Source organism: Pogoniulus pusillus, chromosome 16, assembly GCF_015220805.1.
Source record: "Pogoniulus pusillus isolate bPogPus1 chromosome 16, bPogPus1.pri, whole genome shotgun sequence".
NCBI classification, from domain to species: domain Eukaryota; kingdom Metazoa; phylum Chordata; class Aves; order Piciformes; family Lybiidae; genus Pogoniulus; species Pogoniulus pusillus.
The window spans coordinates 8,695,792-8,722,926 of NC_087279.1; the positions used below are offsets into that span (position 1 = coordinate 8,695,792).

General features: G+C 48.7%; 3 protein-coding genes and 1 long non-coding RNA gene across 7 annotated transcripts in view; 2 read left to right on the plus strand and 2 right to left on the minus strand.

Moving 5' to 3' along the window:
* Nucleotides 1–577: 577 nt before the first annotated feature.
* MKRN2 (makorin ring finger protein 2) lies at nt 578–11,731 on the minus strand. The gene is made up of 8 exons (XM_064156341.1): nt 11,624–11,731; nt 11,049–11,177; nt 9,640–9,815; nt 7,117–7,418; nt 5,124–5,338; nt 3,874–3,984; nt 1,443–1,587; nt 578–897 (listed from the first exon to the last, which is right to left on the minus strand). Exons 1-8 carry the CDS (start codon nt 11,647–11,649, stop codon nt 757–759), a joined length of 1,245 nt encoding a protein of 414 aa, XP_064012411.1. The 5' UTR covers nt 11,650–11,731; the 3' UTR covers nt 578–756.
* A 99-nt stretch (nt 11,732–11,830) lies between these two features.
* On the plus strand, nt 11,831–16,565 carry MKRN2OS (MKRN2 opposite strand). Its single transcript, XM_064156342.1, has 4 exons — nt 11,831–12,072; nt 12,560–12,609; nt 13,767–13,929; nt 16,285–16,565. The coding sequence occupies exons 1-4, from the start codon at nt 11,867–11,869 to the stop codon at nt 16,502–16,504; spliced, it is 639 nt and encodes a 212-aa protein (XP_064012412.1). The 5' UTR covers nt 11,831–11,866; the 3' UTR covers nt 16,505–16,565.
* A 994-nt stretch (nt 16,566–17,559) lies between these two features.
* On the minus strand, nt 17,560–26,972 carry TSEN2 (tRNA splicing endonuclease subunit 2). 3 transcript variants are annotated; one of them, XM_064156337.1, is made up of 12 exons: nt 26,892–26,972; nt 25,682–25,877; nt 24,867–24,948; nt 24,150–24,186; nt 23,315–23,837; nt 23,123–23,200; nt 22,436–22,486; nt 21,881–22,019; nt 20,282–20,318; nt 19,544–19,655; nt 18,186–18,275; nt 17,560–17,837 (listed from the first exon to the last, which is right to left on the minus strand). In XM_064156337.1, the coding sequence occupies exons 2-12, from the start codon at nt 25,853–25,855 to the stop codon at nt 17,778–17,780; spliced, it is 1,383 nt and encodes a 460-aa protein (XP_064012407.1). In that variant the 5' UTR covers nt 25,856–25,877; nt 26,892–26,972; the 3' UTR covers nt 17,560–17,777. The 3 variants fall into 3 exon arrangements, with proteins under 3 accessions (XP_064012407.1, XP_064012405.1, XP_064012408.1); XM_064156335.1 differs by lacking the exon at nt 26,892–26,972 and adding an exon at nt 26,180–26,685; XM_064156338.1 differs by lacking the exons at nt 17,560–17,837; nt 20,282–20,318; nt 26,892–26,972 and having other exon boundaries at nt 18,185–18,275; nt 25,682–25,942.
* LOC135182341 (uncharacterized) overlaps nt 26,014–27,135 on the plus strand; it is a 72,592-nt gene continuing 71,470 nt past the window's right edge. For both annotated transcript variants that reach the window (XR_010305173.1, XR_010305172.1), the window contains exon 1: nt 26,014–26,295. This is a non-coding gene — a long non-coding RNA (uncharacterized LOC135182341). The remainder of the gene's footprint in view (nt 26,296–27,135) is intronic.

Here is a 27,135-nt window from a genome sequence, read left to right on the forward strand (position 1 = left end):
AGTGACTGCTGGAGGTACCTCCTCTCTCTTCCTTTCCACAGCCCAGTCTGTGCTGCTGGTCAGCTTTAGCTGTGTTATTGTGAACTCCAGTGGGCACACCACTGGGGATCTCCGTCAGTCTGGTTGTACTGCCTTTTATCAGAGGGGCAGCAGGAGATGCCTGCTGTCACTCCAGATGGTCATTATGTTAAAACAGGGGCAGGAATTGAGCTAGCACAGCCTTTAAGAGCCAGGAAGTGTCCACCCCCACTGAACCACCCCCTGCAAGAACAGGGCTGAATTTATTCTGCACTCCAGCTGCTACTTTGGGGTGTCATGGATTAGTTCTTACCTCTCCTTTTTAAGAGAGAAAAAGCTACACTGACCATTATCCCCAGTGCGTTTTTGTTGATTGAGTTGATTTAGTAAGAAATAATAATAAAGCACCCAAAGTAGCTTTAGCAACAGTTTCAGCAGCTAAGCTTTAGATGATGAGAGTGGATCTTGTATTTAAGCCACTGCTCAGCTCACAAGACAGCAGCTGTTAGGCCAGAGAGGGACAAAACCCTCTTGAGATTCAGGGATTTTTTCCATGCAATTGATTTCAACTTTTTTTAATGTGTTTTTAGTATTTTTGGTGCCATACAAAAACTATCTGGCAACTTGACCAGGACTGCACAACCACAGGGCACGTTCATTCTAACTGCTGTAGAGTAAAAGCACTGCTAAAGAAAACTGCTGGAGGGCTGCAGGAGACAGCACCTTGAGGTCTTTCTATTAGGAAGTAGCAGAATCCTCCTCAGCCCCAGAAAGGTGCATGAAAAGTTCTCCCAGTTCTGTGACTTCATCGTCTGTGCTGGTCACAGTCCTGCTTTCTCTATCCTCAATGAAGTCCCACAGGCGAACAGAGTTGAAGAACTGGAACAGAAGAGCATGAGCATGAGGTGGTACCAGTCACAGCCCCATCAAAAGATTCTACCTTCTGAGACTTTGTTTTTAATGAGGCCAAACAGCTGGGTTCGTGCTGGGATTTACTGACCCTGTGCAGTGCTGGCTGCCAAGGTGACCACTCCTCTTCAGAGGAGGAGTGGTCACTTCACTGACCGAAGCTCAGTGTTACAGAGCTAAGGGGTTGTACTGACCTTGCTCAGGCTGCTGGCCAGCTCAGAAGCAGCGTTTGAGGCAGCTCTAAGGTTTTTAGTTAAGTTTGCCAGCTGTACCCAAGCATGGAAGATGAGATTTTAATGCTGCAGGTGACAGCTTTAGCAGCACAACTCCCCTGAAGCAAGATTTGCTATTGAAAGAGTGCTAATGCATTTGTGCTGATAAAGGTGGCTTTGCTTCTCCCTACTAACAGACCTCTACCTCAAGGTATTTCTATCAGTTTTTCAAGTGGTTTGACATGTATCTAAGTGGCACCCTGGACACACAGGGGCTAGTTTTAGTGATGCTTAGTGCCTTACCCGCACTGTCCCCTCGGAGCTGAGCTGTTTCCTTGGTTTCTCAGGCTCAGCTCGTGTCCCATCTGGGTAAGCGTGAAGGTAAAGACACTTCCCTCCAAAGGGGCAAGTTCCTTTCCCTTGTTCAAAGTACTTGCAAGGCTTCTTCCTGATTGAAGAGAGAATTACCAGTGAGGAAGTAAAGAGAGTTCACTCTCTAGGGCTGTTTGTCTCAGCCTTTGTGCTGCTGCTAACATACTGAGAACTCTGCTCCCCAAGCCCTTCCTGAGCAGCCAAAATAGTTGGGCAAGATTATTAAAACCAAACAAAAATACATAAAAGAACAGCATCATGAGTCAAAAACATTGATCTTATGAGAGGGGAAGTGAAGGATGGTCAAATAATAGCATCCATCCTACACAGCTGCATTTTCACCACCATAAACAAACCCTTTACTGGTTTTCCAGCAGCATTCCTCCCCTGTGTTTTCTACCACTACAGTTTTGTGAAACAGTTCATCTTCCAAAGGAGGTGAGGGGAGGGTTAATGGCCACCATGGTCTTAGGTTGATGGTTGGACTCCATGATCTTGGAGGTGTTTGTCAACTGAAACTATGAGTCTATGATCCATGGCAATACCTTGTGGATGCAAGTTTCCAGCAGCTGTTCTGTGCGGCCAGTTTTCACAAAAGTGTCCCTCCCAAAGGCAGAGGGGTGGAGGGTTCTGCCACAAAACAGCTGGACAGGAAACAAACTGCCACTGAACTTGTCAACTGAATATGCAACTAGTACTTAATGTAAGAACTTCAATGAAAACAGTGATTCAGCTGCTTCCTAAGACAGAGGCTGGAAAACAGTAACTAAACGCAGAAGGAAGTTCAGCAGTACCAAAAAGCCTCAAACCAAGCAACTCAGACCCTACAGGGCATTAAAGCCAGAATGAATTGGTCCAGCTTGGGAAGTTTAAATGGCCTGTGACTTCCACGTTTCCAGCCTTGGCTTTCTTCATTCTGCACTGGCATATAAATGGGAATGGATTTGTGCTGGCATGAGCTCTGCTCTTTAAACTCCACTTGATTAGCATTTCTTCATCCCATGCACTATGAAACCTTCACCTTAACCTTAGTGGCCAGAGCTCTGCCAATGGAATTTCCAAATCAAAGAAGTTCTTCTCTACAATACAAGGTACTGCTCTTAGCTCAGCACTCAAGTAAAGCCCCTTTTTGCATTCTCTTCCACGCAACAGGCTGACCGAAGCCAATAATGCCCAACACTGCCTGACACCTCCATACCAGTAACAGGAGCTGATGTGCAAAAACCACTAAGCTGAAGCTGCCCTCGAAGTCCTCATGAATTATAATGGAAAAGCACAGCAGCAACAAGGTACTGGAAACAAACTGTACCTGAAGAATCTCAAAATCATTCCTTTCAGTCAAGCGTGACTGTGAGCATAGCAAGCTAAGATGTAGCAGAGTAGTTCTGCTTCCAGCAATTCTGCTGCTGCATCAGAAGAGGAGTCCAGGCCTGTCAGCTCCCCCAGCAGCTAAAAACCTTGCAGCAGCAGCTCCACAGAGCAACATATGGTTTGTTTTTACCTCCCAAGGGCAGCTTTGAAGGTTGGTGTACATCACAGAAACAAAGCTGCACAACCTTCAGTCCATGCTGGCTCAGGTCAGGCACAGCCCTGCTTGTTTACCTTGGAAAGAGCAGGCATGGAGATAAAGCCAGGGGAGCCTGCTGTGAATGACTGAACCCCTACGCATTCCAGGCAAAGCTGCTGGAAAGCCACCCCTCAGGAGACCTCTCCCAGTGCTCCAAGCACGGCACAAATCATTACTAGACAATAGAAGGAATGCAGCCAGGTGATATTTTCCCTTTCCAGGAGACATGACAAAAGCCCTGTGAATTTTGATCCCTTATTGCTAAAGACTATCGCATTTTCCTCTCGTTCTGGGAGCTGCACTTAGGGCTCAGGGCTCAGCAAAATGTATGCAGCCAGTTGGGCAAAGTGAACTGAAACAGCTTCAGCACTGCTGTGCATCTCACTGCTCTCTGCAGCTCCTCAAGAGGATGTTGGAGCCAGGTGGAGGCCAGCCTCTTCTCCAAGGTAACAAGGGGAGCTTTAGGTTGGACACGAGGAAGAATTGTTTCCTGCAGGTTGCCCAAGGAGATGGAGTCACCATCCCTCGAGGTGTTTGAAAAACATCTGAATGAGGAGCTTAGGGACATGGTCTGAGATGGACTCAATGATCTGTGAGGTCTTTTCCAACCAGGCAATCCTATGATTCTATGACTGTCATTAATTTCTGATCCATGATGTGTCAGACCTTCCTGTGGCCGTCACAGTGCCGACAGAGCTGAAGAGTTCTCTGCAAGTCTCTAATCACACTTTGGCTAAGCACTGCTGTACCTCTCTTAAGGCTGATGTAAACAGTGTCTGTGGTAGCTGAACTCACCCCACTCCCTGCTTAAAGGCTTCAATCAGCTGGTTCTTCTTCTCCTGGTCCTCCACCCAGTAGGCACTGGGGATGACGAACTCTGATATCACGCGGCACTCCGGGCACGACCTGCACGCAGTGAGACAAACCAGCAGTGTTACTGCCCCACAGCAGAGGCCTCAGCTAACCTGGCAGGAACAGCAGTCTCCTGAGGGAAAGGGAGATAGTTTGCCACACCTCTTCAGCCATCACAGCACACACACAGAGGTGTCTTTTTTAACTTCTGGCAGACTCTCAGTGTGCTGGGCTCAGAAGGGACTTCTGGGGATCATCCAGTCCAACCTCTTTGTTAAAGCAGGGGCACCCACAGCAGCTTGCCCAGGATCACAATGGCCACGTGGCTCTAGAATCTCTCCAGAGGAGGAGACCAGAGTCTGCTCCTCACCTTTTCCTCAGTATGCTGTAACCTGAGAGAGCTTTCAATGAGAAAGAGGAACCTGCTCTAACTGGACGTTTGAAATCCTCTCCTCTGAGGTGCAGCAAGTTGGGAATCTCTCTCTGGTTAGAAGGTGGAGGGATTTACTCAGCTGTGTGATGAGTGGCATGTTTAGGTTAAGGAAGCTGGAATTCAGACAAAAATCCTGTAATGAAGCATACAGGAATAAAGCAGTTACTGTTTGTGCACCAGGGTACTGTGAAGGGCAGAGGTTACCAAGGTCTCAACTGTTTCAGGGTCCACTCTGCCCAGCATCAACACCACGAGTGGGCTACAGCTCTATAAGCCAAGTTCTTCTCACATGGGACTGCAGCACCTTTGTGAACAGGCATCAAACGATACTGGACGTGCCCCACTGGTCCTGAAGGTGGTTCTCACAGCCATGCTCCAAGCTCCTGCAATCTGTCAGCACCTGAACCAGGATTTTCTGAGCTCAGATCTTACTCCCCTCTAAGTCACTTGTTTACAGCTACAACTCCCTCCTCAGCAGTGTTACTTCCACATCAAGCCAAAGTTTATCCCACTGGCCCAGGCCACAGCAGGAACTCTTGTTTAACACAGATTGATTCATAGACTGGTTTGTGTTGGGAGGGACCTTGAAGATCATCTAGTTCCAACCCCCTGCCATGGATATGGGTACTTTTGACTAGCCCAGCCTGGCCTTGAACACCTCCATGGAGGGGGCATCCATGACCTCCTCAGGCAACCTGTTCCAGTGTCTCACCGCTCGCACTATAACCATGAACTGAAGTCTTGTTGAACATCAACTTACTTGATGATTGGGTTCTCAAACTGCTTGGCACATCTCCACTGCCGGATGCAGGACAAGCAGTAGGTGTGATTGCAGTTGGAAAGGATCCCAAACCTCCTTTCAGAGGCTGATGGCTTCTCGTACACCACTTCCATGCAGATACTGCACACTTTGTCCTGACTCGCCTGAAAGGCAAAGGCCTTCTCCATCTCGTGCTCAAATGTTGCCATGCACATCTGCCACAGGAGAGAGGACATTGGTTACTGCACTGCCCCATGCCACCCTGTTCCTTGCAAAACACAAGTGTCTGTGGAGTGGCCCAAGGTACACTGATGAAGAGCATCGTTCCCACCCCTCACCATCATCACTGGAAGAACATGAAATTCAGGCCCACATTTCAGGCCTCCAATATTCTCTGCAGCTCCAGGAGTACCAGAGGTAAGGTTGTCCCAACATTGACTTTACACCTTTCCCTGTCTCTCTCATGGAACGGGTACTGCCCAAGGAGGTCCTTCAAACACCCCTAAACCCATCTCTTTCAGGGTCCAGATGGGTGCCACACTCAGGATAGCACTCTGCATATTGAGGCCACACTCATTCAGCAGATGAACAACAAGCACTGCCCCAGCTGAGGTATGTCTCTTCTGATAGGCTTTCCAGCACTTCTTCAGCACCTCCTTGTCCTTCTTGGAGTCAGGGCCCCAAAACTGAAACCAGTACTGAAGATGTGACCTCACTAGTGCACAGAAAAGGGACACAATTCCTTCCCTACTCCTGCTGGCCACACTATTACTGATCCAGGCCAGGATGCTGGTGACCTTGTTGGCCATCTAGGCACTGCTGGCTTATCTTCAGCCAGCTGCCAACATCCCCAGGTCCTTTTCTGCTGGCTAGTTTCCAGCCACTCTACCTCAGGCCTGGAGTGTTCATGGGGTTTTTGTAACCCAAGTGCAGAACCCAGCACTTGGCCTTGTTGAGTCTCAGCCTTGGCCCAGGTCCCTCCAGAAAGCCTCCTGTCCTGCTCCCAGCCAGCTTGGTGTCATCTGCAAACTTCCTGAATGTGCCTCAATCCCTTTGTTCATCTTACTGATTAAAGATATTACAGAGAACTGGTCTCAAAACAGCCACAGGGAACAGCACTTGTGACAGGCCACCAAATGGACTTAACTCTTTGGGCCCAGCCACCCAGCCAGGTTTGACCCAGTGCAAAGCACACTCGGTCCAAGGCCTGAGCAGCCAGTAACAGTGATGCTGACTGCTCACTATCAGTTTTAAAAAGGTAGCTAAAGAGGGAACCAGCAGCTTTTTGGAACAGGGGGCTCTTCTGCAAAGCTCATCTTCGGATTTGAGAGCAAGCCAAGCAACCCCTTCAGTGAGCACAGCAAAGCACCCACCAATTCCAATCACAGCATTGTTTTGGTTGGAAAAGGCCTCTTAAGCTCATCCAGTCCGACCATGTTCTTACTCTACCAAGGCACCACATCTCTGCCTCTTTTAAACCCCTCGAGGGACAGGGATTCAGACACCCCCCTGGGCTGTCTGTGCCAGTAGCTGAGAATCCTTTCAGGGAAGAACACAGCCTAAATCTCCCTGGGACAACTTGTAGGTCATTTCCTCTCCTGACAGAATCATAGAATGGCTGGGCTTGGAAGGGACCTCTGAAGACCTTAGAGTTAACTTCCCTGCCAAAGCAGGGCCACTTAGGACAGGTGGTGTATTCAGATGGGGTTTGAAAGTTTCCACAGGAGACTCCACAACCTCTCCGGGCAGCCTACTCCAGTGCTCTGGCACACTCACAGCAAAGAAGTTTCTCATGTTGAGGTGGAACCTCCTGCATCCCACACTGTATCCACTGCCCCTTGTTTTGTCACAGGACACCACTGAACTGAGCCTGGCCCTTCCTTGACACCCCCCCAGATATCTCTAACGATTGATCAGACCTCCTCTTGGTCTGTTTTGCTCCAGACTATGCAGCCCCAGGTCTCACTGCCTCTTCATGTCACATAAACATTACCATCTCATGAGCCTTCCTCTGCTCTGGGTCGAAGGGGTGAAGCACCTGCAGCCCACAGATCTCACAGATGTCCCCGTGCAGGTAGAGGCAGCGGTCCCCAAACTGGCAGGTCCCTGCTGCAGCATAAGGACACAGCTGCTCCCCATCAGCACAGGAGCTGCCAGCCACCGGCTCCTCCAGTCCACTGCAGATGGCTTCCAAGTATGAATGGGGCTTCACTTCTAGCTGATTGTTTTGGTCACTACAGCTCAGCACATCTTCTGTGGCACTGGGCTTCTGCTTTTCTTCTGGGCCACACAGATCTGAGGAAACAGAGACGTGAAGGGAGGCATGCAGGAGAGTGCACACACCCAGACAGCAAACATGGAATGGCTTGGGTTGTGCACTAAGTAGAACCACAAACGTGTAAGTGACACCACAGAAAACTTCACAGAATAGCTTAGGTTGGAAGGGACCCAGAGGTCATCTACTTCAACCTTCCTGACATGGGCAGGGACACCTCTCAGCTAGACTTGGTTGCTCAAGGCTTCATCCAACCTGGCCTTGAACACTTCCAGGGAGGAGGCATCCACAATCTCCTTGGGCAACCCATTCCAGACTCAAAACCACCCTCATACTGGAGAACTTCTTCCTAAGATCCAGTCTAGCCCTGCTCTCCCTCAGCTTCAAACCATTCCCCTTGTCTTATCACTAGACACACTTAAGAGAAGTCCCTCTGCAGCCTTCCTGTAAGATCCCTTTAGATACTGGAAGGTAGCTCTCAAGCTCCTGCAGAGCCTTCTCAAAGCTGAACCCCAGCTCTGTCAGCCTATGCTCATAACAGAGGTGCTTTAGTCCTTGGAATCTACATAAACTTTCTTTCCAGTGGTTACCAGGTTTGCTCCTCAAGCCTTGTGCTCACAAACAACAAGAACTTTCAGAACCTGCCTACTCAGAAGTTTAATTTCAAGCACTTCAGGTGTTTGCTGCTTACAAAGAGGCAAAAAAAATCTTCTTTCCCATGCAGTCTGACAATGAGTGCAGGTGCTGAGGGACTTGGCTCTTCTGCCCACCAGGCATGGATTGATGTCTCCATGCTCTACAGAGCACATGCAAGCTCCCTGGCACAAAGCAGCCACCTTCCAAATACTCTCAAGCCAACAACAAAATGCATCAAAAATATGTAAGGGGCAGAGACATTTTAACAAAACAACAACAAAAAATCAAAGAGAATCAAAGAAAAGAAGAAACATCCTCAAAATCCCACAGAACAAAACCCATCCTTCAGGGAACACCACTCAGGCACCATCATTACAGGTGGGCACAGGCGCTCCCAGGGAAGAGGCTTCATTGATTACACATCACAGAATCACAGACTGCATCAAGTTGGCAGAGACCCTCAAAGGTCTTCTTATCCAACCCTCCTGCAGTCAGCAGGGACATCTCCAATTAGATCAGGCTGCCCAGGCCACATCAAGTTTGACCTTGAATGTCTCCAGAGATGGGACTCCACCACACCTCTGGGCAACCTGTCCCACTATTTCACTATCACTGTGTAGAGTTTTCTCCTGATGTCCAACCTAAATCTACCTTGCTCCAGGTTCAGTACATTCCCCTCATCCTATCACTGCAAGCCCTTGTCAAAAGTCCAACTCCAGCTCTCCTGTAGCCTCCTTCAGGTATTGGAAGGCTGCTCTAAGGTCTCCTTGGAGCCTTCTCTTCTCCAGGCTGAACAACCTCAGCTCTCCCAGCCTGTCTTCAAAGGGGAAGTGCTCCAGCCCTCTGATCATCTTCATGGTCTGATCATCCTCTGGATTCACTCCAGCAGGTCCATGTCCTTCTTGTGTTGAGGGCTCCAGAGCTGGACACAGTGCTCCAGGTGAGGTCTCACCAGAGCAGTGTCAGAATCACCTCTCTTGATCTGCTGGCCACACTTCTTTTGATGCACCCCAGGATGTGACTGGCAGCAAATGTACACTCATGACTCATGTCCAGCTTCTCACTCACCAGCAGCCCCAAGTCCTTTTCAGCAGAGCAGCTCTCCATTTCATCATTCCCCAGCCTACATCAATATCTAGGAATGCCCCAATCTAGGTGCAGGACCTGTGCACTTTATGTTATTGAACCTGATGAGATTCTCTTCAGCCCACCTCTCCTGCCTGTCCAGGTTCCTCTGCATGGCATCCCATCCTTCAGTCTTATCAGCTGCACCACTCAGCTTGGTATCATCTGCAAACTTGCTAAAGGTGCCCTCAGTATCTGTCTGTCATTGATAAAGGGTATTGAATAGCACTGGTCCCAGTACCAACGACCCCTGAGGGATACCATCTGCCACCTGTCTCCATCTGGCAATGGAGCAGTTGACCACTACACTTTGTATGCAATCATCCAGCCAACTCCTTATGCACTGAGCAGAGCACCCACCAAATCCAGATCTCTCCAGCCTAAAGACAATCTGCCTGTGGCCCAAGTCATAACAGGAGGAAAACAAAACAGCTCCTATCAAGGGTGAGGGAGGAGGAGGACAGCAGCACTCCCACTCACTTCTGTCCCTGAGCACCAGTGTCTTCTTCTCCCGCTTGCCAGGCCCTTGCAGCTTGCTCCTGGTGATCTGGGCACCATGCTCGGAGGGGGCACGAGCGCTGTGCAGCGAGGCCGAGAGCGGGGGAGGTGCAGAGGCCACCGCGCCCCCTGCTGCAGGGAGTCTGACGTGGTCGTACCTGCGGACAGAGCAGTCACAGTGAGCAGCAGGAAGGGCCTCGGGGTGCTGGCTGACAGCCCCCTGGCCTGGATCAGCAATAGTATGGCCAGCAGGAGCAGGGCAGCGATTGTCCCCCTGTGCTTAGCACTGCTGAGGCCACATCTTGAGTATTGGGTTCAGTTTTGGGACCCTCACTCCAGGAAAGACACTGAGGTGCTGGAGCAGGTCCAGAGAAGGACAAAACAAAGGTAGTGAAGGGTCTGGAGAGCAGGGATGGTGAGGAGCAGCTGAGGGACCCAGGGCTGTTTAGTCTGGAGGAGGCTGAGGGGAGACTTCATTACTCTCTACAACTCCCTGAAAGGAAGCTGGAGCCAGGAGGCAGTTGGTCTCTTCTCCCTAGTAAAAGAGGAAATGGCCTGAAACTGTGCCAGGGGAGGTTTAGGTTGGAGATCAGGAAAAATGTCTTCCCTGCAAGAGAGGTCAGGCATTGGACAAGCTGCCAAGGGAGGTGGCAGAGTCACCATCCCTGGAGGTGTTCAAGAAACAATGTGGACATGGCACTTTGGGACTGTGTTTAATGTCCATGGTGGTACTGTGTTGATGATTGGATTTGATGATCTTAGCTTTTCCAACCCACAGTTCTGTGATTTTCTAGATTCTGTTCTATGCTATGCTCAGCTTGGCACCAAGCTGCTCAGTCTCTTTCAAAGGTAGACTAGAAGGCTTCTCAGCCTCCAAAAATGGATGTCTCTAAAACATGCCCTTATTTTCTCCTCCAGAGGCAGCCAGCCTGGCTGAAATATCATTATTCATGTGCATACTAAACCAGCTCTGTGTCATCCCCTGACACAAACAGGTCTGCTGGCGTTGCTCAGGGAAACATCAAAACGCTGGGCAGGAGGGAGTGATGTTTTGTGGTGTTTCCCCCTACAAGCAGCAACACTCAGACTTTGTGCTCCCAAACCACAAACAGCAACAGAAGGAGAGGAGCTGGACCCAGGTTGTGCCAGGGGAGGTTTACCTTGGATATTAGGAAAAACGTCTTTAATGCATGGTCAGGCATTGGAATAGGCTGCCCAGGCAGGGAGCTTTATTTATTATTTCATCCCTTTTGTCATCTTTCCTTAACGTTTAATTTATGGTTAGAGTTTATAATCTTAAAGTCTCTTCCAACCAAAACAGCTCTACAGTTCCCGGGGGTTTAAAGCTGCCTGCTGTTGAACTCAGTGTTCCAAGAGAACCAAGTCTTTACCTGCAGCGAGTCCCATAGGCACACTGTCCCTTCTGGTAGTACTTGCAGACGGTGGAGGATTTGCTTGTAGATAAGTCATGTGAGAACAGACACTTACTTCCCTCCCGGCATACTCCCTGCAGATAGTACCTGAGGGGAGAAGCAGGTTCGGTCAGGGCTGTTCTGTGAGCCCAAGGACGCTTTTACCTCCCAGAGGAAACCGAAACGCGTCTCCTCTCCGTCCAACCCCGGCCTCGCAAGTGCTCTACTTTGGCACAGTACAGACCCCTGCTACACGCAGGAGAGCGCAGCACCTCCCTGTGCGGATCGCTCCCCGCCCCCGGCACCAGCAGGCACCGGGCGGCAGCTGCGGCCGCCGCCTCCCGGGAGACGCACCCGGCCCATGCCCGACCTGGCAGCAAGCCTGTCCCGGATGGAGGACAAGGCGCTCCCTCGGCTTGTGCCGGGGCACGGGGAGCGCCAGGCCCGCAACGCGCGGCACTGGGGCGGCCTCCGCGACCTTGCCCGGACTGCGAGCGGCCCGGCTGGGAGCGGGAGCGGCTCCGAGAGGCACCGGCCAGGCCCGCAGCGCTCACCTGCACGTCACCTGCTTCGTGCTCATCTCGCCTCGCCCAGCGCCCGCCCCGCCGCTCCGGCCGGCTGCCCGCGCCGCGCTCCGGGGTTCCGCTGAGCGGCGGAGAGAAGGGCGGGGCCGGAGCGCCCCCTCCCCCCCGCCGGCGGCCCGCACGGACACCATTCACCGACGCACCAGCCAGAGAGGCGGGGCGGAGCGGGCCGGGGCGGGGCGGTGAGAGGCTCGGCGGGGCGGCAGAGGGGCCATGGCGGAGCCTGCCGTCCTGCGGGTGCGGCACTGCGGGGCCCAGATCTTCTGCCGGCGGCCGCCGCAGCTCTGCCCCGCCTGCGGCCTCCCCCTGCGCGGGGCCGGGCTGGCTGCCGCCCCCCTCCGCCTGCCCAGCCCCTTCCGCCATGGCCACCGCCAGCCCTACGCCTTCCTGCTCCGGCCCACCACCGGCACCTTCCTCGGGTAGGAGCCGATGAGCGAGGGAGGAGAGGAGGAAGGGAGGGCGGACGGGTGGCGGGAGAAACCGGCTGCAGGGCGAGCGGCTCCCGGGGAGACGAGCCTACTGCCACACGGAAACCGAGGGACAAAGGTCGGGGGGAAAAGAAAAGCAGCTTTCAGGTGGTGGTTCCGACCGAGCTTTCCCGGAGCTGGAGCCGTGCCTGCAGGCCCAGCAGTGCCGCTGACTCCCGCTCAGATGTCAGGGACCTTCCCCAGTCCTCCACTGGGATGGTGCTGCCTGCCTGGCTGCAGGCCCTTACAGAACCCGTTTCTGGGACTGAAAATGCCTCCCCCAGGTTTCCTGCGCACAGCTTCGCTTCCCGAGCCACATCTCGGGTTCCGGCAGTGTAACACGAAGTGTCACCTGCTCTGAAAGGGAGCCAGCCTAAGGGTGTGTCTAGCGGGGACAAGCACTGCTGCCATCCATCACCAACACCAGTTTTTCTTCCAGAGGATACGATGGGAAATCGGATCTCCATGTGGGAATAACCAACAGTAACGGTAAAAAGTACTCTACCGTTGCCTTACAGACTCATCCTCATCTCCCATACCTTGTAGCTGGGCTGTGTGCCCAGTTCAACTTTGTCCCCCTGCTAGCCTGAGGCAACCCAAATTATGTGACAGCCACTGCAGAGCCACCTCTGCCTTGTAATGTCCGGTCCCAGTTAAAAACGCGAGCTGCACACCCAAACATCTGATGCTTTGCTTCCTCAGTGTGCTGCAGGGATCAGCACCAGCAGCTTACCTCTTCCATGCAAAAAATGTACCATGCCAGACAGAAAAACTCTCTGAGGCTAAGAGTTCTTCTGGCCTTGTAGCACTGAGCCCACACAAATCCATCTCACTGAATCACAGAATGTTAGAGGTGACCTCCAGGGACCATTGAGTCCAATGCCCTTGCCAAAAGCAGGATCACCTAGGGTAGTCTGCACAGGAATGCATCACAGTTTCCATCTCAACATGAGGAAAATCTTTACTATCAGTGTGCTGGAGCCCTGGAGCAGGCTGCCCAGAGAGGTTATGGAGTCTCCTACTCTGGAGACTTAAGAGCCATTTCCTGTGTGACCTGCCCTATGTGACCAAGCTTTGGCTGGGGGGGTTGGACTGGATGATTTTTGGTCTGGAAGGGACTCCCAGAGTATCATTCTGTGAATTTCTAAAGCCATACACTGCTCTTCATCCTGCACAGAATGGAAGTTGCAGGAAATTCTGGCTTAGACATGGTTTTTGTTAATTCTAAGAATACCCCTAATTAAAAAACACAAACAAAACACAACCACAAAACCCCCTCAACCCAGAACACAAACAGGATTAAAAACCCTTAAAAATGACACCAGGTTCTCCCAGAGAAGGCCCACCATGCAAAATCTCACCTCTAATGTCTAAAATATGAAAAAGGTCCCATTTGAGGGCCGTAAAAAAAAGCAGCCTGGTTGTCTTGAGTTGCTTTCATGGTCAAGAGGCATCTGAAGTTACAGTTTGAGAGAGAACATTTCTGATGAAAGGACTGCATGGGTGTCTGCTGTGTAGCTGCAGATGGGAAGCCAGAGTGTAGCTAGTTGAAGGCAGTATGGCAAACTTGTAGTACTCATCCTTGAAAAGAAGGCTTTGAGTCTGTTCTGCAGTGCCAGCTGACATCTGCTGCTCTCCATTTTCAGGTGTGGTGTACAATTACAGCCAAGACGGCATCCAGAGAGCTGAAACTGGATGGGAGCAGTGCATTAGTATCCCACTAGTACAGCCAGACATGTTTGGGATGCTCCAGCAGTGGGATAAACTCCTAGAGGAATTCTCTGAGGGAGAGGCCTGGCTTCCTCACAGGTATGTAGCTGAGGAGCTGGATCCAGTAGCAGATTTGAGGCCGGGATGTAAATGGGGATAGTAAATGGAGTTGCTTTATTCCAGACTCTCTGAGTGGTTTGGAAGTCAGAGCCTTGCTCCCTAGAGCACAGGTTTCTAACAGACCAGTCTACACAAGGCTGTGGGGTGGTTCTGAAACACACTGGTCTCACTAAAGAGAGCATTCTCAAGTTGTGAGTAATAAACTCATCTGCTGGAATGGAAAAGCTCTAAAATAAAACATCATTTTAGGGAAGTTTTCTCAGCAACAAAAAAAATCCCCAAAACAACAAACCACCCAGTTTGGTGAAACATTGCCATTAAGAGTGTGCTGTGGGTTACAAAAGGAGAGCAGTCCAGGGGAAATTGTGTCATCATTTATTCTAGATGTCAGCTATTTTAGGTGTACTTGCACTTAAAAGCTGACCAACAGTGATGAGATTCTTGCCCAGATCTCACATCCAGATGACTTTGTTCTCAAGAAACACAGCCAGGCTTACGGCCAGCTCTTCCAGCTGGTTTGTGTCAGAAAGACTCCCATACATGCTGAACTAAACAAGTGTGTGTTCACCAGAACCTTCAGGTCTTTGTAGCTTCCCTTGAAGTTAATGTCTAGTGAGGGTGTTAGAGGTTATGCAGCCCGTGGTGTGCTGCCACATCACCAAGCCAGCCAATGACAGAGCAGCCTGTTCTTAGAGCAGGACTCCTTGTGCTGGACATCAGTAGCAGGACAGGTAGCAAACAGCCTGTCTGAGCACAGTGCTGGGAAGTGTTCAAAGCAATGAACATGGCACCTTACAGACAGAAACAAAATCAAAAGCAGGTTTTAGCAACTTTGTAGGTGCTGGCCTGAAATGTCAGAGATTATTAACTCCTCAAGACCAGGAGATGAGTTTGACCTGGAATCAAATTTGTACATCTATGGAACTTGTAAAGCAAACAGGATTTGTGTCTCTCTTTCCAAGGCAATTCCCAGCTCCAGTTACTAAAATGTACTTGATACTGAAAAAGCATTGGTAGAAGGTGGGTAGATGTGTTTGTCTCCTCTACAAGCTTTCACAGGATGTTAGGGGTTGGAAGGGACCTCTGGAGATCTTCCAGTCCAACCCCCCTGCCAGAGCAGGACCAGAGAATGTAGCACAGGTCACACAGGAACACATCCAGACAGGGCTTGAAGGTCTCCAGAGAAGGAGACTCCACAGCCTCTCTGGGCAGCCTGCTCCAGTGCTCTGTCACCCTTACAGTAAAGAAGTTCTTCCTCCTGTTGAGGTGGAACTTCCTGTACTGCAGTTTATATCTATTGCCCTTTGTCCTGTCCCAGGGCACAAGTGAGCAGAGGCTGTTCCTGTCCTTTCCTTCCTGACCCCCAGCCCTCAGATATTGACAGACTTTGATTAGATCTCCTCTCAGTCTTGTCCTCTCCAGCCTGAACAGCCCCAGGGCTCAACTTTTCCTCATAAGGCAGTGCTTTCCTTTGGTTTTCCTGTATCTGATCCACTTTCCTCCTGACAAAGTGACCTACTTTCTCCACAGATGGACCAGTAGTCACTGAGAAGGTTGAGAATTAGGCAGGTGGGAAACAGCAGTAAGCAGGCCTGCAGCAAACACAGTCATATAAGGCCAGTGGGGTAAAGCAGCAGAATGTGCTGAGGGAATGGAATACAGGACTGAAGCTGTCAGTGGCCAACATGAAATGTTTGGGAGAATCTGAAAAGCATTCTGGCAGTGAAATGAGCAGGTCAGTGACATGCTCCTGGGACAGGGTACTGGGGGAAAGAAGACAAAAGCTAAGAATATTCCAAATGGCTGCTTCTCCTCTTTGGGGTATTTCTGTCCTAGCAGAATGGGCACTAATTGGTGCCAGCAGGAGCCTGACTGGCAGGTGACTGAGAGTTTGACACCACAGAGCAACTGAGCCAACAGATTAGGGGCAGAAGTTGCCCGATTTGAGGTGAGCTTCCAAGTCAATGCCACAGTGAAAGAAAGGCACCTTATAGCACACAACATTTTTGCTGCAGGAGGAAGGTTTTCAAGAGAAGAGACTTAACAACACATGGAAGAGCAAAAGTTAGGCAGATAAAAGCCAATTAAGTGTGAAAACTAAGAACTCATTAAATGTGTTCAAGGCTGCAGCCCTCTTTAAGATTTCATGCCCACAGCTTCTAGTATCCCCAGCTGGCAAGTACGATTTGTTATGAATGGATTTCAGTACCAGCATTGCAGGAAGGTGGCAGTAGCTGCAGAGCTGCACCTCCTTATTTTAGTTAGGAAAATACTCTTCCACGAACAGTGATGCATGCCTTAGTGCTACCTCATCCTGATGAGCTTTTTCCCTAGGTATGAAGAAGGTGACCACAACTGCTACACGTATGCGCTGGCCTTCATTAACAGCGTCCTGACTGCGCAGGGGAAACAGCAGCTGAGCAAAAGTGAGTTCACTGAGAAGTTTGTGATCCCTCAGACAAAGAGGGCTTCCAAATACATCACACTGCATCAGGAGCTCACAGCTAAGGACTTCTACATCGTGCCCCTTCCTGATCCACTAAAGGAGTGCTGAAATAGCAAGCTGTTGTATTAAAACATCTACAATGTGGAAAAGGGAGTCCTAAGGCTCCAGATCTCAGGGTTGATTTTAATGTATTTAAAAGCACAGTGAATTTTACATGTTAGCCTGCACATCAGGGAGAGATCAGCAAACTGAGCTGGTGCATTGAATGAAACCAAACTCATACCATGGTCACACCACAGAAGACTTCATAGAATGGCTTAGGTTAGAAGGGACTCTAGAGATCATCTACTCCAACCTTCCTGCTATGGGCAGTCTCATCTACACTTGGTTTCTCAATGTCTCATCCAACCTGGTCTTGAACACCTCCAGGGAGGGGGCATCTACACCTCCCTGGGCAACTTGTTCCGGTGTCTTACCACCCTTACTGCCAAGAATTTCTTCCTATTAACTTGTTTAAATCTCCCCTCTTTCAGCTTAAACTCTTCCAGATTACTCCTTCTAATTTCTGCACAGTAAGCTGGCTCAAGTCTTAGATGCAAGCCTAAAGCTGAAGATGTCATCATACATTACTGGTGGGTTTGTCCATATCTAGAACTAAAATACTTTGCCAGGTACAGTCAACACATCTCTGTTTGGCCTGAAAAAGCTGTTACACAATGAACATTTTACATTTTTCCAGTAGAAGGCATATTCAATGAAAGCAAAGAGAAGACCTTCCAGCTCCAAGTTTTGTATGGCTTCCTGTATTCGTGACATGGCCTTACAATCTAAACTACCAAAGAAAATCCCATGTGGTGTCATGTCACCAGTTATAACATCTCACTGCTGCAGCAAATGTGTTCTCTCAAGCTCTCTGCAGTGCAGTGAAGCTACTCTGCCCTAATGAGACCTAAAACAAGCCATGAAATTCCAGGGTCTAAGCACCCAACAGCAACGTGTTACAACGCTCAGTATAGCAACAAAAAAATCTCTCCCCAAATCCAAGTCTCTGCAGCTTTATCAAGGCCATGAAGTCAGACCTAGCCAGCATTCAAACAAGGCTATGAAGTCAGACCTAGCCAGCATTCAGCCCTGACTGCACATTTTAAGGAAATAAACAAGTATTTTGAGGTGGGACTCAGCTTTAATTTTTTTTCCTTTTCATTCTCATGATTACAGTTCTCTTTAGTTTTTCAACATCCTCCCCAGTAACCTGACTTAAAACAGCGTTAATACACACCAACAGAGTAAGCTGAGAGAAACTGCTGAGGCAGAGGTTGATCACAAAGAAAAAAAAAGGTAAAACCCAAGGAGTGGTTCTGAATAAATTTTTGCTGTACAATCAGAATTCATCTTGATCGCTGCGCTCACGGGAAGAAACCCAGCGGCTTACAATTAGTTCCTGAAATAAAAAGCAGGAATTGTGAGGAAGGGAGAGAGAGGGAGAATAGGTACCCCTTCATTTTCCTGTGCAAGAACTTATATTAACAGTATCAGCAACATGAAAATTAGAATCTTTTAAGTCTTTAAAGAGCCCCTAAAGCATTTCCTGTGAACAGAGCTGAGAAGATAATTAGTTTTGTTCTAGCTCAAAGCAGGACAGGGGCACAGAGGAGTCTTGTGTTTTTTATTGCAGCTGTGGGTGCAAAGCCCAAGGCAAGCTGAAGAGAAGCAACAGCTCAAAGAGGCTCTGGCAGTCAGCTCTTTGGCAGCCCCAAAGCACGGGCAAAGGAGAGAAGCAATTACTCACCTGAACCTTGATCCTTTTCATGCATTCTGGTGTTGACATCTCTTCATCAGTCATGTCAGATGGTCTAATTAAATAGCACAACATCAGCTCCTGTTGGTATACAGGACACAGAATCATGTAGGTTAAAAGAGGACTTCAAGATCTAGTGCAGTCATTAACCCAGCACTGCCAGGTCACCACTACACCATGGCCCCCAGCACCACATCTACACAGCTCTATAACTCCTCCAGGGGTGAGCACTTCACCACTACCCTGGGCAACCTGTTCCAGGGCTTGACCACCCTTTTGGGAAAGAAATTGTTTCTCATGTTCAACCTAAACTTCCTGTGGTGCAACCTGAGGTCATTTCTTATCACTTGGAAGATAAGATCAACCCCCACCTCACTACAACCTCCCTTTGGGCAGCTACAGAGAGCAATGAGGTCTCCCCTCAGCCTCTTCTTTTCTGGACTAAACAACCCCAGTTCCCTCAGCCACTCCTCACCAGACCAATTCCAGCATCTCAAGGTCCATTTTGGTCTGAGGGCCCCAAACCTGCACCCAGGACTCGAGGTGTGGCCTCTACCAGTGCCGAGTACAGGAGAAAAATCCCTGCCCTGCTCCTGCTGGCCACTCTATTGCGGATCCAGGCCAGGATGCTGCTGGCCTTCTTGGACATCAGGGCACACACTGGCTCATCTTCAGCCAGCTGTCAATCCACACCTCCACATCTTTCTATAATGGGCAGCTTTCCAGGCACTCTGCCCCAAGCCTGGAGTGTTCACGGGGTTGTTGTGACTCAAGTGCAAGACTTGGCACTTGGCCTTATTAATGGATATCCAAATTTCAAATTGCTTTCTATAAATGTTTTAGATTAATTGGAGATGCAGACACCAAGTTTCCTCCATGATGTCTTCTGCAAGCCAAGTTGGGGAGAACTGTATGATATGCACACCTCATTTTCTTTATCAGAGTATATCACTGCTAGAAGATAAACTGGAAATACTACATTGCACTCAAGCATCATGGCTGCAAGTATGGAAGCACCACGCCTGAGGCTCTGTCACAGAGAAATCTTTTAGCAACTTTCAGTTTAACTGCTCAAAAGACAATTCTGGTTGATGGAGAGAGCACAAAAGTGGCAAGCACAAAAGAAGCATCCCTCAGGTTTCTCCTGTTCCTCACACAACTTTTAATACAGGTGACAGAACTGTAATCAGCTTCTTCCAGGATCCATCTGGATATTGACAAAGAAAACTTGTTTGCCTACGGACAACTCAACATTTTCTTCAGCAGACTGGAAATACAGGAATTCTCTTTTCAGCTGCTGGGCTCTGGAACTAGACTGTATATATATCATTTTAAACCCAGCATCTCACCTTAGAAGCATTAGCAGTTGTTCTGTTCAGCCCAGACAAGGATTTCCAGCAGAGAGGTCTGCGAAGAGAACCTTCAAAGCTATCATCAACCAGTTCAGCGATGACAGAGTAACTGGAAAACAAAGCCAACAGGACAATTGGCAGGAGAACATTATCACTTGGGGATGACTGTGAAACTTAAGAAGTAGAGCCTAAAACCTGGCATTAAACAGCAAGCAAGGTGTGAAAATTAATGTCTCTTTCTACTAGGAAAAGAGAAGGAAAGATGAAGTTGTAAATACATTCACCAGGACCTTCCCTCCCCACTCTTCTGCTGCTCTTTGTAGCATTCTTCAGGTCTTTTCCAACAGAAACAATTGTATGATTCTGTTCTGGATACCAACCTGACATTTATAACCCATTTAGTACTTACTGAATAAAGACAATCATCACCCATAAAAGAATTTTCCCCCAACTTAAAGAAATTATCCATACACCTATTTTAAAAAGTCATTATTAGTACATCAAAGCACTTTCCTGAACGGATTATCCGCAAGTGCTAAATAATCTCCCTTCTACTTTCTAATGTCTACTACCCTTACATGAATTCAGTGAAATGGTGTTACTTAGTAGCTTTGCTAAAAGGATTTTAGAGTTCCCAGGAGGAATGCATCTGGTGAAGTATTTTGAGTGCAGAGGATGTGCTTAACCAGTGAAGACACTAAATTAATAAGTAAGACAGAAACATGAGCTTCAAACCTTGCATGATAGAAGGGGGGGCCTTTTCGATACAGCACTGAAACAAAAGAGAAACACCTTAGGCAGATAATCACAGGGTTTCCATCTGAGTTTAATACCAGGGTCCATAAATATTTTCAAATATTTCAATTCCACAAGACAAGGCTTCCAAATTCTGCTCAGAATTCAGCCGTCCCAGGGAGTGAAGAGGAAAGAGACAAAAAAGACAGCAGGAACAGCAAGGTGGCCCAAGGCGGGAAGAGTGGCAGGTAAAAAAGATAAAGCACAACAGGCACAGGACAGTTAACAGTTCCCATGAGATAAAGTTCAGGATGAATTGTTTCTACTACAGGCTTATGCTGTATTTACAACAGAAGTTGAGCCACTGGAGATCCCAATAAGCCATGGAATTTCTGTTCAAAGCAAGCATTATCCACAAGTGTTAGGAGAGGCATGGGGCACAAGTTCTTACACACTGCCTGCCAGACCCACTCAAAGTTCCTTCTTTATCCAGGGGTACACAGGACTCGTTGCAGATGGACTGATGTCACTGGGTTAAAGCATCACAGGAGCTTTTTACAAAGGCATGGAGTGACAGGATGAGGGGTGATGGCTTCACTGTCAGAGTAGTGAGGCACTGGGACGAGTTGCCCAGAAAAACTTTGGAGACTCCAAGCCCAGAAATGTTGAAAGCCAGGCAGGATGAGGCCTTGAGCAACATGGTTTAGTAGGAAGTACCCCCCATGGCAGGGGGTGGGAACTAGATGGGAACTAGGTGCCTTTCCAACCCAAATGACTCTTGTGATTCTCTGATTTCCTGCCTCTTCTCTTTGTCATGAGCTCATAGAATGAGATTTTCTCTAACTAGCACAGCTTTTCTCATGCAGCTGCCTAGCACAAAGCCTGCCAGGAAAGGATGAGCAGCACTTTGTTCCAGGGATAACCATGATTTGCCAATTATCCATTATCAGCAGCTGCAGTACTACCAGCCCTAAGAAGGTACTGCCAAAACCCAAGAAACTAGAGGAGCTCAGGTGTAGGACAGAGCTCCTGCTAGCCTCCCACAAGAAAAGGGCTAAAAGATGCTGAGAGGACTGGAACATCTCTCACGATGAAGGACTGAGAGGATTGGGTCTTTTTAGTATGGAAAAAGAGCAGGCTGAGAGGGGGACCTCACCAATGGTGATCTCCTTAAAAGGTGAGGGTCAGAAGCATGGGACCAAGCTTTTTTCAGTGGCACCCAGTGACAGGACAAGAGGTAATGGGTACATAGCTGATCAAAACAAGTTCCATCTAAGCACGAGGAAGAAATTCTTTAAGGGTGACAGAGCACTGGAGCAAGCTGCCCAGAGAGGTTGTGGACACATTCTAAACCCACCTGGACATGTTTTTTGGTGACCTTCTCTAGGTGAACCTGCTCTGGCAAGGGGGATGGACTCAATCTCCAGAGGTCCCTTCCAACCCTTACCATTCCATGATTTTCCATTCATCCTAAATGTATTGCTAACTGCAACTAGCTGCTTCTGTCATGCAGATATTTATTGATCCACGTTTGGCATTGAAGTCTTGTATTGCCTTAATCTGGCTGCAAAGGGTTCCAAGTTTAAGGAAGGTACTCACAGAGATCAGTTCCATACTTCAGCCCAACTTTGGGGACCCAGCCTTTGCTGCGAAAGTAGTGGTAGGCCATGTAGGTTGTTTTGAAGTGGGGCTTCACTTCACTGAAAACCTCCCAGAGCTTCAAAATAGTCAGGGGCTCCTAAAAAAAAAAAAGTCACAAAAGGCATTAGAGAGGCTACGTATTAAGCAGATACAGATTGCCCTAACACCCGATGCTTGAGAGACCAACCCCCACCAGGCTCCAACCTTCTTCTCTGGCAGCTGTAGAGCACGAGGTCTCTACTCAGCCACCTCTTCTCCAGACTAAACACCCCCAGTTCCCTCAGCTGCTCCTCACCAGCCCTGTTCTCTAGATCCTTCACCAGCTTTGTTGCCCTTCTCTGGACCTGCTCCTGCAACTGAACATCTTGGAAAGAAGGGCCCACAACTACTGCTACAGGACATACATATTTCAGACCAAACTGTAACTAATGGTGCTCCCAGGAAACCAAACTAAGCTTTAGTTCAGTTTGCTTAGATATCCCACACTAATTCAAAATTAATCCAGTTTCTTACCTCACCATAATAAATACTTAAACATCCCAGAGAATAAACCAAGAAAAAAGCCTGAAAACATAAAGGAAATGAGTTTAGCTGAGAGGCAGTCTCTACCTGTAGTTTATATTCCATGCAAGCACAGAAGATCAAATTGATTTTATACACAAAGCCTTGTGTCATCAAAAGAAACAAGGTGCCTGCAAGTTTCCTTTGAGATTTGTCTTCATGACCTTTACATTCCAACAGGCACAGCACTACAAAAGCAGCTACACATGTGCTGTCAAGTCCTGAAGGCACAGTGTTAAAACTAACAAATGAACATTTTCAGAAGCAGGATGCATACAGATATTACACTGCTGGTATTTTTACACTCAAGTCCTGTCACTGGGATCATTCCTCTAAAGCAAATGGGACTGAACCCTACAAATTTTTTTAACCATAATCATGCAGTTACTGAAAATAAGTCTCAAATATAAAGCTGAAGGTTGGAGTTGATGATCTTGGAGATCTTTTCCAACCACAATGTTTCTATGATTCTATGACTCAGACAATTCAAATACTTAGGAGACATAGGAGAACCTTCTACTTCAGAAATGGGTATTAAATGATGTTGCAGCATAGATGAATGTTTACTTTTCAGACAAAGTGAAACAACTTGTTTGGAATGGATTTGAAATGTTTTGGAATTATATACTCGAAACATACCTCCTCCAAGCTGAGTTGCAAATATTCAGAAATCCTAAATGGATTTTTTCTGCATACTAGTTTTTCTTTCTTGATTAGCTACAAGAAAAAAAATTCCTCTATTACTAAAACATTAAACTGGAAAAAATCTTGAATTCTGAAAATGGCACTGATAGAACTTTTCTAAAGAATTAGGGGAGACTTCATCCTTACATTTTCTTCTGCATGGGTAGAGCCATCTTCAGGACTTAAGCTACCTTCGACTTCTTCCTCCACCAACACATATTCTGGAACACATCCTTCTGATCTGATCATCTCACAAAGTCCTTGCTGAGTTTTCTCCTTGGCAGTGCAGCTGCAGGACACCAGAGCACCATGCTTCTGGCAAGACACCTCAGCTTTCTCTTTCAAGTCACCTTGTTTCTGTTCTTCAGAGCCACATATGGCCACGGGATCAAACTGAGGGCTTCTCTCCAAACAGGCTTTCTTGAAGCCTTCATGCTGATTATCAGGACTTAGGGCTACTCTGTTTCCAGTCTCTGTAGAAGACTGTGAGGCAAGTTCTGTATTTAGGTCAGTTCTGCTCCAGCTGTTACTGGTTTGTTCAGTTCTATCCTCTTCCAAAAGTGGCAGCTCAACAGGTTTAGTGTAATTGTCAAGAATTTTGGTTACTGAGCAGTCATCCAATCCTTGCTCTTGTAAGACACTTTTAGCCCACTGGACATGGCGCTGGTACCTAGGAAACACGAGAAGTAACAGAGAAGTTTTAGGGCATTACAGTCTTTAATTAACATCTTAAAAGATGATACTTGTACTCAATCTTGGGTTTTCAGTCAGCAATTAATACAGGCAACCTTACATGAAAACCCATATTGTGTATCCCCTGCTTTACTTCCACTTTTACTGATGTGATTTTTAATTGCAATGGGAAGAAACAGAAACATGTCAGCACGTTCTACAGAGCCAACCACCTGAAAAACAGCCAAGTGAAGCACTAAATAAAATAATCTGTTCTCTACAAGAACAAGAATAATGTAAATTAACTTACTTTTTGGATGTAATTATAGGCATGTTTAGGTTAGCACCTGTATGAAGAAAAATCATTGTTTCATCCATACGAAAACATTTCCATGTGATTTTGAGCACTGAGATCACCTGTAGCCTAATCATTACCCATATTTTCAATCCTTAATGCCATTTTGGTCTAACTTTTGTTCAAGAACACAGCAGAACTTGAACAGGCACAGAGATAGCAAAGGCGGAATGCCTTACACAAGGAGAACAACTAAACATAGTGTTTTTTCCCCAACCTATACAGAGACAGTCTTTCTAAAAATTCTCAAGACTAAAAAATTCACATATCCTTGCCTCATGGATGCTAAAGATCTACAGATTAACACCAAGGAGAACTGGACAGTTACAGAACTAAGAGCTCAAAGATGATACCATTTTACTCACAGGCCTCCTAAGCCACAGATCAGTGAAGGCCAAGAGAATGCACTAAGGAGCTACAGACACACTCCCTGCTCTTGTGCTTTTCTTGGGGACCTTATGCTGGCCATCATCAGGGACAAGGAACGGGGAGAAAGAGACCCTTGATCTGACTTAGTAGACTGTTTGTGTGTAATTTAAGATCACCCAGTCCAACCATTAAGATACGTGCTTACAAAGCAACCAAAACAGTTCTGTGATTCTATGATCTTCAATGAGAGAAGGGAAAAGCACTATTAGAGTAGGGATGGAAGCACAAATAGGCACAATTTACCTTGCCACTTAGCAACCAGGGAAGGATCTGAGATGCTGTACACTGGTCGACTTCTGGAAAGGATACCTTTCCCAAAATAACCCTTACAAGAAAAGGGAAAAAATCATTATTCTATCAGCAGACAACACTGAACTTCTTTTCAAGTATAAAATACCAACTACAAAGATCAGCTGAAAACAGTAACTGAAATTCTGCAGCATTTCAGCTTCCCCTAATTTTGCTGCTCAGTTGCAATAGCAAACACCTGCACTCAAAGATTTAACCAGTGGAGGGTGTTGGGTTCTCATTTCTGAATGTTTGTCAGCTGGCACCTCCAGCATTTGACAGCAGCCACAGTACACACCTGTGTATCAACACTGACAAGCATCATGGAAAACAAAGAGATGGTAACACTACTGCTTAAGAACGGTGGTGAAATGGTACACAAACATAAAAGGCTTAATGTAGCTTATTTTACTCAGAACAAAATCACTCTGAAGTAAAAGAACGATGCATGTTTAAACAAAGTAATATTCCAACCAGTTTTAAAAACAAAAAAATGCTCTTACAAGGTTGCAAAAAATATTCTAAGGAGAAATAAGTGTAGCAAACACGAAGCCTGTGCAGGTGCGTTTTAGCTCACATCATCACTTAATGCCAAAAACATACTTGCTGGGAGAAGGATGGAATAGTGCTCACACTGGATATGGAGATGAAAGAGATATGGAGGGTTAGTGGGGGCCGAAGGGGAAGGGAAACATAAAGGCAGGCAGATTTTAGAAAGCACTGCACTCTGCCTAGAACAATAAAGACACTGTTCAAAGCAAGTATAGCACCTTGTTATAAAGCAGTTCAATATCTTCAGGGTTCCTCACAATCACATTGTTATTCAGGATTTCAGCCCGGCATATCCTGAAATCCTTCCCTCCTACAGCCACAGGAAAGGGAGAGTCATAGGACTCAAAAATTCTTCTTTTCCTTCTTGGAGGATGAAAAACTGCTTCTGCCATTTCCCGACGTGAATGTTTCCTCCTAAAAAGTGGAAACAAAACATCAGTCAGGTGCTGGAGTTCGCCCATGTGTTACGTATATGCAATATTCCCAACAGCAAATAAGTAATAAACCCCACAGAATAATGCACAACTTGACATGACTGAAAACGTTTCAAGAATAAACCATGAAGGAACAGAGAAAGCACAAGTCACAGCACTCAAGTGCCTAAGTATAAACCGGTGTGAGTAATTAGGGGAATTAATTCTGAGGACCGAGCCGCAGCTGAGTGGGTTTCCCCTCTTTATACAGGTAAATGGGACAGGAGCACAGCGTGCACCCACTGAGGAGGCTTCGCTTCATTGCGACACTGGGTGACCAGCCGAGAGGACGCCAGCCCTGCTGCTCTGGGCACAACCACCTTTATACGGGGCCAGGCCTGTCCCCCGCAGGATAACAGGTACCCGACCGCCGGGACCCCTGGCGCGGCGCTGTGACAGCGGAAGAAGCGCTGCCTTACGCCCGGGTAGGCACCCACACAGCACCCGACCCCCTCCCCGCCACCAGAACACCACCCAGGGCGCGGTGCTGGGGAGCCGGGTGCGGAAGGGGACGGTCCGGGCAGGCACCCACACAGCACCCGACCCCCTCCCCGCCACCAGAACACCACCCAGGGCGGTGCTGGGGAGCCGGGTGCGGAAGGGGACGGTCCGGGCAGGCACCCACACAGCACCCGACCCCCTCCCCGCCACCAGAACACCACCCAGGGCGCGGTGCTGGGGAGCCGGGTGCGGAAGGGGACGGTCCGGGCAGGCACCCACACAGCACCCGACCCCCTCCCCGCCACCAGAACACCCCCCAGGGCGCGGTGCTGGGGAGCCGGGTGCGGAAGGGGACGGTCCGGGCAGGCACCCACACAGCACCCGACCCCCTCCCCGCCACCAGAACACCACCCAGGGCTCGGTGCTGGGGAGCCGGGTGCGGAAGGGGACGGTCCAGGCCGGTCCGGGCCGGCCCCGCAGCTCCGTCGCCATAACGACCGCGCGCGCCACGCACCCGCCGCCGCCGCGCCGAAAGGCCGCGCGCCGCCCGCGGACCGCCGCGAGACTCCGCCACGTGACCGCGCCCCGTGACCGCGCCCCGCGAGCGGCCGCGCGTGCGCACGGCGCCAGGCCGCGCAGGTATCCCCGCCCGGGGCGCGAGGTCGGCTGAGGGCGCTCTGCGCCGGGGGCCGCGGTTGGGGTTAGCGACCCCCAGCTCGGCTCTGCTGTGGATCGCTTCGGTGTGCCCCAGCCTCCGG